This window comes from Callorhinus ursinus, unplaced genomic scaffold, assembly GCF_003265705.2.
Source record: "Callorhinus ursinus isolate GAN/ISIS: 27379988/994484 unplaced genomic scaffold, GSC_fseal_2.0 scaffold6, whole genome shotgun sequence".
Lineage (NCBI taxonomy): Eukaryota > Metazoa > Chordata > Mammalia > Carnivora > Otariidae > Callorhinus > Callorhinus ursinus.
Genome location: NW_027397068.1, coordinates 16,671,804 through 16,681,239, shown reverse-complemented (window position 1 = coordinate 16,681,239; position 9,436 = coordinate 16,671,804). Strand labels below are relative to the sequence as shown.

The following is a 9,436-nucleotide window of genomic DNA, read 5'->3' as shown; positions in this document are numbered from 1 at the left end:
GGAAGAATTGATTGAAAGATACATGGACTATTCACTTTTTGAGAGAAATGGATGAATGAGTGGGTGGGTGCATAGATGGATAAATATATAAATGCTTTTAGTAATTGTGCTTTAGCATGATACTGCAATCACATATTGTAAAGATATTTATAAGAAAAAGCCTTATGAAATTTGGTCATAAGACATATATATATATATATATAAATACTTGACACACATTACGTTAGTTTCAGGTGGACAACATAGTGATTTGACAAATCTATACATTATGCTATGTTTACAAGTATAGCTACCATCCGTCATCATACAACACTATTATACCATTGACTCTATTCCCTGTGCTGTACCTTTCATCCCTGTGATTTCTTTATTCCATAACTGGAAACCTATCTCTCCAACCCACTCCCCTTTACCCATTTTGCTCATTTGCCCACTCCTCTCCCTTCTGGCAACCACCAGTTTTATTTATGTGTCTGTTTCTGCTTTACTTTTTCATTTTTGTTCTTTAAATTCCACATATAAGTGAAATCATACGGTATTTGTCTTTCTCTGTCTGACGTACTCCACTTAGCATAATATCCTGTATGTCCATCCATGTTGTTGCAAATGGCAAGATCTCATTCTTTTTATGGCTGAGTAATATTACTTTGTAAATGTTTACCACATCTTTACCCTTTCATCTATAGATGAACACTGGTTCTTTCCTCATCTTGGCTACTGTGAATAACGCCAAATAAACAGGGGTGTGAATATCTTTTCAAATTAGTGTTTTCATTTCTGTGGGTGAATACCCAGTAGTGGAATTACTGGATCATATGGTGTTTTACTTTTTAATTTTTTACAAAACTCCCACAGTGGCTGTACCAATTTACATTCCCACCAACAGTGCATGCATGAGGGTTCCCTTTTTGTTTGCTTCCTTGCCAACACTTTTTTTTTTTTTTTATTCTAGCCATTTTGATAGGTATAAGGTGGTATCTCATTGTGGTTTTGGTTGGCATTTCCTGATGATTAGTGATTTTGAGCATCTTTTCATGTTTCTGCTGGTCATCTGTAGATCTTCTTTGGGAAAATGTCTATTCATGTCCTCGGCCCATTTTTTAATCAGATTTGTTTTACTGATGTTGACTTGTATAAGTTCGTTATATATTTTGGATATTAACCCCTTATTGGATATATTGTTTGCAAATACCTTCTCCCATTCAGTAGGCTGCCATTTCGTTTTGCTGGTTTCCTCTGCTGTGCAAAAGCTTTTTATTTTGGTATAGTCCAATAGTTTAATTTTGTCATTTCCCTTGCCTAAGGAGACATATCCACAAATATGTTGCTAGAGTTGAGGTCAAAGAGATTACTGCCTATTTTCTTCTAGTTTATTTTTTTGATGTAGTGTTCCATGATTCATTATTTGCATAGAACACCCAATGCTCCATTCAATACATGCCCTTTTTAATACCCATCACCAGGCTAACCCATCCCCCCCACCCCTTCCCCTCTAGAACCCTGTTTGTTTCTCAGAGTCTTCTAGGAGTTTTATGGTTTTAGGTCTCACAGTTAGGTCTTTCATCCATTTTAATTTTGTGTATTGTGTAAGAAAGTGGTCCAGTTTTCCCAGCACCATTTATTGAAGAGGCTGTCCTTTTCCCATTGTATTCTTACTTTTATTGTAATTAATAGACCATATACGTGTGGGTTTATATCTCGGCTCTCTATTCTGTTCCACTGATCTATGTGTCTATTTTTGTGCCAGTGCCATACTGTCTTGATTACTACAGCTTTGTAGTATATTTTGAAATCTGGTAAAGTTTTGTTCTTCTTTCAAGATTGATTTTGCTATTTGGAGTCTTTTGAGGTCCCATATATTTCTTAGTATTATTCTAGTTCTGTGAAAAATGCCGTTGGCACTTTGATAAGAGATTGCACTGAATCTGGAGATTGCTTTTAGTATGGACATTTTAGCAATATTCCAATCCATGAGTATGGCATGTCTTTCCATTTGTGTTACCTTCAATTTCTTTCATCGATGTTTTAAAGTTTTCAGAACACAAATCTTTCACCTCTTTGGTTAAGTTTATTCCAAGGTATTTTTTTTTTTTGATATGGTTTAAATGGGATTGTTTTAATTTCTCTTTCTTATCATTTGCATATAGAAAGACAACAGATTTCTATATATTCATTTTGTATCCTGCACCTTTACTGAATTCACTTATTTCAAATAGTTCTTTTGGGGAGTCTATAGTATCATGTCATCTGTAGTTTTTTTTCTTTCCAATTTAGATGCCTTTTATTTCTTGTCTGTTGTGGCTAGGACTTTCAGTACTAATTTGAATAAATGTGGTAAGAGTGGACATCCTTAAGACAGCTTTTTTCTTGAGAAATTTATTTTTAACTTACTCTATGGACATTGCACAATATGTGGATGATTAGATGTTTTTTCATACTGGCTATTCAAAAGCTTAAATTTGTGATCACAAGTATAGCAGTGTATTTACCATAATATTGTTTTCCTTTTAAAGCTGGGTTCAATGTGTATTCCTATTCTTGTTCCATTTCAACTGAGACATGTTATATATTCTAACAGATCACTAATACCCTCTTTGAAACAAAACAGATAAGAAAGGCAGGTATGTTGAGAGTAAGAAAGAAAGGTTGAATAGCAGGCATCAAAAAGGCATAAAACAGGTTACAGAAGTGGGGGCTGTAACTAAAGGCAATTACTTACAGTGTTTTCTACTTACTTTTCAGGCTCCAAATATGGATCTGTATCTAATAAGCAAAAGAATAAAAGCATTCTAGGTCCTTCTCAGTAAATTAATTCAAATCTGCTAGTCAAAAGCCAAATTAGGATAAATAATAAATGAAATTTGGTCTTGGCATATTGGTCCTGGCTAAAAGATATGTATCTCATTGTTGGGGTGCTTTATTTCTGATCTTCCATAGGATCTGGGAAAAGTTATCATATAGTCAGAACCCTCATGGATTCACTTTCATTGAGTTTTGTTACATACTTAGAACTTATCCAATAATCATCACAATAACTAGTCATATGAAATCCCCTTGAGTGTAATGTTATGAAAAATGTTCTCAATAATTTTATATTCTATCAGAGGTCACAAATTAGTGACGCCAACCAGCAAATATTTTAAAAACCTTTTCCGGTATTTGCCAATATTTGTAATTAGAAAAATTTATACACACACGGGCATACATACATCCTCATTTTAGTGACCCATAACTACAAAATGAATTGACAGAGCTGATTAGCAAGTACTCCTTTTAGATGAGAGTAGTCCACAGTTCCTAGGACTCTCTAGGGTCTTAAACCTGATGCATTTATTTACAGTACATTACCTGACAGGTTCCTGTAGGTTTTTACATTTTTTAACATTAAGGTATAATGCCAATTTGAAAAATTTTTTTGTGTGTACTTGATACATGTTACATTATTTTCAGGTGTACAACATAGTGACTCAACAACTCACCATAAGTGTAGCTACCATCTGTCAGCATACAATACTATTACAGCACCATTACTATATTCCCTATGCTTTACCTTTTATTTTAAATTGTGATGACAAGGTCAAGTTTACCTTGTAGGGGAAAGAAGGTGCTTCTTTCCTGGCAAAAAAATCATATAACATCTTGTATTAACTATTCAGAAGCTCAATACCAAATATGTAGTCAACCATATATGCTAGCATTGTATATGTATATTCTTTTTAAAAATCCCATCTTTCATTGTTCATACATTTTTAAATTCTATGGAAAAAATACTTTAAATCCTGTTTTCAAAATGAGTACACATTTTAAAAAGGGGAAACATTACCTACACTCTACATAAAAATGACTCAAGTAAAAAGAAAACAATGAAATAAAATATTATACATTAAAAGAATATTTTATTTGGGGATTATATTAAGTCTTTAGCTAAGAATACATAATACTCATAAGGAAAAATAAAACAGAATTTGAGCTCAGCTACTATTCATAAAATGATTGTCAATATCTTTTTTATAAGACAGCTAAAAAGTCAAGAGCATAATTTTCAAGAATGTACTTTAATTAAATATAACACCAAATTTTCAAGTAAGAATTTAGCAGCCTTGCAGTTAACTTTTTACATGAGGCTTGAGATTAGACTGCTCTATTTTAATATTAATGGCTTAATAGACTGCCGCATGGCTAAGGAATCTAAGTAATTAAAAAACAATACATAGAATGGCAGCATTCAATAAATAAACTTGTTACATCCAAAAAACTTTCTGACACACTACCCTTAGGTGACTGTGTTTAAATATATATTTCTAAACCTTATTGCATTTATTACAATTGAATTTCTTCTAGGTATTTTTCTCTTTTGTATTAGATAGTTTCAAAATCAGGGTAAAGATCACATTACATTAGACATTATTATCAAATTAATAGTGTTTTCATAATGGCTTTTTAAAAACTGACTCGTACTTTTATGCATGAACATAATTATAATTAAGGTATTTTAAATGTAATTGAATAGCTAAAGAGTGTCACTTTATTTCATGTTGTTTACAACAATCTTTGCTCAACCAATTCTTTCAAAAAGTCAAAAACAAAGCATGAAGATACAATCAAATACCATAGGTTAAATTATATATAGAATTATCCAACCATAGTACAGCATTGCCTTATGTCACGAAGTACTTATTTCATGGGGTATTTTCTATAAGTCTCTTTACTTTATGATTAAATTTATGGTTAATTTTTTAATATAAATTGAGAAACTTAAAATATATAAGATGCTTTTAAATGAAGTGTAGAACATCCAAAATAGTGCTACTGTTTTAACTTCACTAAATTTTAGATCTGTGGCCATTTACTTACTAGTTCTTTATTTTTTCTTTTGATATCATAACTTATGTAACAACAGAAACTAACCACATTGAAAAATGTTACTCTCTCCATTGATGAAATATAATAGCACTACTACTAAGTTCTTTGATTAGACTACAATGAGTCTCTGTAAAGTAATTAAGCCAATGTAGCACTTGGATTCTCAAGAATGATAATCTTATAGGAAGCATACAATAACATTTAGACTTTATGTGGATATATAACAAAGTCAGCATAAAATTTTATCTGAGCTAAAAAGCTTTTTTGCTTGTGGCTAGGTCTATTTTTCATTTTGAAATTACAGATATTTAGGGGGCGCCTGGGTGGCTCAGTTAGTTAAGCGACTGCCTTCAGCTCAGGTCATGATCCTGGAGTCCCAGGATTGAGTCCCGCATCGAGCTCCCTGCTTGGCAGGGAGTCTGCTTCTCCCTCTGACCCTATCCCCTCTCATGTGCTCTCTCTCAAATAAATAAATAAAATCTTTAAAAAAAAAAGAAATTACAGATATTTATAAAAATAACTGGAATTTTTCTGGTCATAAATAGTATTGCTTCTATACTATGGGACATGAGGGTTTTCGACCTTAATTCAAAATTTAGATAAGACTTTCAAGAGCTGTTTCTGCAGGCACTACAGAGTTCAGGAACAGTCGTCATGTTGAACTGATCAGTTTGAAAAAGTGATGGTTATAAACTTGGTAGGTTCTCTGGTGGCTTGTTAGGGTAAGATCTCCCAAAGGAGTTACGGCTAACATGATTATGCCCAAAGAATAAAAAAATAAAACATCTCTGCCCCCACACCCCCAAAAACCTTTGTTTTTTTGTGTGTTTAACAAATTCACAGATTTAAAAATGTATATACAGTTAAAGATACAGACTTTGTAAGTGCTACATATCTCAAACAGAAAAAATATTTAGTGCTGAATGACTACTATTTTTCATCTGTTAATCAGAAGTTAAATATTTCATAAATAGAAAGGGACACATTTTTATACCTAAGATACACTATTTCATGTATGCTTTTATTAAATGAAAGTTAATGACTCCATATAACAAAAGTCTTTTACTTTTAAAACAGAAAATGGTTAACGTACGACTTAAACATTAACAACAGCAGTTTCTGATAATATTCATCCTTAAGACGAACAATAAAACAAAGATTGTTTTCTATACAGTCAAAACAGACTGATTAAACCATAAAAGAATTGTGATTCATGAATTGCATATATTACACTGTTTAACAGGTATTTTAGTTTATTGAATTCACACCTCGGTAGTTTAAATTAGGCAATCAGTTCTCTGCTTTTACTTGTGATCATAATGATCTAAATGGTTATAAGTCAAATGATAAAGGCAACTGTAATGAATACCTGAGGAAGATTTATGAAATTAGAGATAATTCTTCCTAGTTTTTAAAATAGGCAAAAAGACACAGATTTTCATATAATTATAAATCCTTAAACCATTATGAGATCAGATTCCAAACATTCTTCCCTTGAGAACAAATCTGTTTTATCTTACTTTGAAATCTGGTCATAACTGGCTGGTTGGAGTAATGTGTTAGGAACCACAACAAAGTTCAGAGGTCAAGAGTGCTGTAGTAGATTATCTAGGTCTGCAGTGGGAGCAAGATAAAAAGTGGTAGTACTCGCATTGAGTATTTGTTGACCTTGTTTTTATTCTCTTAATCTCAGAACTTTTTCTGTCATGGTAGGTTCAAATATACAGTATAAGCAATGACAAGAACTCCTCTGTAGTAGTAATTTCTCTAAATTTAATAAAATATGGTAAAAGTGATTATTAGGAATAAACTCTATAAATGTGTCATGCCTATGATAACACAGAGTGGCCAACTGGATATAAGAAAAAAAAAATCCACAGGTCATATCTGTATGAATGTTCCTATGAAGAGGCTTGGTTATATCGTTATAGTGATTTAGTCTCATAACTTCCTCTAGAAAGTAGTTTACTACTATTGTTCTAATTTCTCAAGGACTGATCATTCTCTGAGAAATGGCAAATTTTTAACTTATAAATAAGTTTAACATTAATCATGCCTCTTTTCAAAGAAAAGATTTTTACTTCAAAATCACTGGCTAAAATAAATTTCATCACCTGATGGGCTATGTTATGATAAATTCTACGGTTGCTTTATTTCTGAATATCTCTAAAACCTGAAGATTTATATGTATTATTGTTTAGTATTGCTTCTCTTTAGTAAATGAAATATCTAAGAAATGATAATCTTGTAATAGCATATATACATTTTATAGTTCTAGTTAACTATAAGAACTGAAGGATAACATATACTCTATTAGCATACAGGTGGATTAATTTGTCACAATATGACAACTGATCACAAGTACTGAATCTAATAGATACCATGAAAGTATAATGTTTTTACATGGGGATATATTGTCTTTTAAACGAGATTATTGCCATCATTAAGTGTTAAATTCATTTGACTTGTAAGTTTAAGATATAAAAGAATTTTCATTTCTATGTTCCTAACATGCTAAGTAAATTCTATTTTGGTAAAAATAGCTTAAAATATTAAGAAGGAAATCCCATGATAGGTAAGAAAGAAAAAGGTTGATACTAACAGTTGGTCTCTGATTAACATTAAATTTTAAAAACATGAATAGAATAACAAGTTAAAAATTGACAGGTTATCCAAAAAGTGGTATTTTGGGCATTCTATCTTCGTAATTGTGAACCAACTATGTTTTCTTAATAGAGAAGCATGAAAGAACGTTCCACAGCTTCTAAAATCTGGAATTCAGCATTGTAAAGCAGATACATTAGACATGCAAAACACCTAACATGCTATAAGAAATCAAAAAATCCTCAAAGGATGATGCATATTGTGCTGTAGAAAGCAGGCCTTCCTAACACAATGTGATTCACAGTAAGGCTTAAGTTAAGATTTTATTTTCCTTAAGAATTTTTTATTGGAGACTATTAGTGAACAGACTCTGGATGACTGAAACATGTACGCTATCTTCTAGGTCTTATTTTCTTCACTAGACATATTAAATATACACTATTTCTTTGAGCCCAGAATACAAGAAGGATTTAACTGTGCACTAACCCATGTAACACAAACATTTTTGTGTGAAATAAAAATTAGTAGCAAAGTAGAATTTCAATTTCAGTCAGAAATTCAGCATATGCCACAGGGAATGTAATTTGCACAATTTTTCTCTCTGATATTTTTTCAGTGCAGCATTGTGAAGGATGGCAATGATGATATTACCATTTTTTAAAAAAATACAAATTCTTTTTATTATGGGGATAACTGCCAATCAGTATATACTTAAAAGGTACTAGGTGATTTCTATAATTATTAATGCATTAAGAAACAGGCAGCTTCTGATCTAATGCATAAGTTGCTCTTTCCTTACCGTATTTTTCAGACCACTTGCGAGTTAGTTCTAGATAAAGACTTGGTTTATGAGGCCGGTAATCCAGGTACACTGTATTACTGGTTCTTTTGGGAATAGCTTTTTCAATCTGAGTTCCTTCATGCCACTCATTGAAAGAGGTGATAGAAATCACACTGGGGTGGGCATGGAGTGCAGCACCCAGAGCAGTTTCATAGTACTTCCCGCTGATTCGGTTTCGAGTGTTTTGAGCGTTCCATGGGCGGATGCTGGTATCTATATATCCCGGGCCCACACTTGGGATAAACAGTAGGTTGAACTGGTCACAAAAAAATTTTAGCCTCACCCAATTCTCATATGATGAGCCATAAGTAAAGCCATTTGTGGCAAAATATGTGTAAATTCCATCAAAACCACCTTGAAGAATATCATATCTATGTTTGCTTTCTACTAGAAGTGCAATAAACAGTGCATCATAAGGAGAATTGCGGATGCTCTGAGACCCTGTGGTGGTTAACAAATTGGCCCATTTTTCAGGCTTTGTGATATAGGAATCATAGATATAAAACATAGGAAGAGCATTGCCGGTCTTAGTCTTGTACCTATAAAAGGCCGGATGATTTCCATACCTAGAATACAAAAATACGTAGAAGTGAATATCTGTAACTCATTTTCCACAGACAATAACTGTTTCTATACTGAAAATGAAAGTAATCAGTGCAGTTAGTTCACTTTCTTTGGGGGATCAGTTATATTAAGGATAATCATTAAAAATGCATTTTCAATTTTGCAGATAGGAAAATTGAGATACTGGATATATCAAGACATATTGAGGTTTACAAATGATGACCAACACCATAAAAAGCCCATTTTCTATATGAATATATCAACTGCTATCAGTGATAAATGTCTCACTGTTGCTGACAAGTTTCTTTTTAAGAGTACAGTATCTGTCACAGGTTCTTATCAGTAAAATCTTTGAACAAAATGAAACTATTAACTTTTTCCTTGCAATCAGACTAAATATAAATGAAAATATTAGATGTGGGTCCACGGATATAAAAGCAGTTCACATTTCATAATTTGAACCTTCTTTTAAAAAGACAAAACTCTAGTCCTGATTTATAGAATATCAATTTAAAAGGTCAGCCAACAAATCATTAAATAGCTTATTACACACAAACAATAAAT

General features: G+C 32.2%; 1 protein-coding gene across 5 annotated transcripts in view; it reads right to left on the bottom strand.

Moving 5' to 3' along the window:
• Nucleotides 1-3,895: 3,895 nt before the first annotated feature.
• Nucleotides 3,896-9,436, bottom strand: part of MANEA (mannosidase endo-alpha) — a 73,983-nt gene continuing 68,442 nt past the window's right edge. For all 5 annotated transcript variants that reach the window (XM_073893652.1, XM_025862809.2, XM_073893651.1 and 2 more), the window contains one exon: nucleotides 3,896-8,874. In XM_073893652.1, coding sequence (XP_073749753.1) covers nucleotides 8,217-8,874 — 658 coding nt within the window. In that variant the 3' untranslated portion in view covers nucleotides 3,896-8,216. The remainder of the gene's footprint in view (nucleotides 8,875-9,436) is intronic.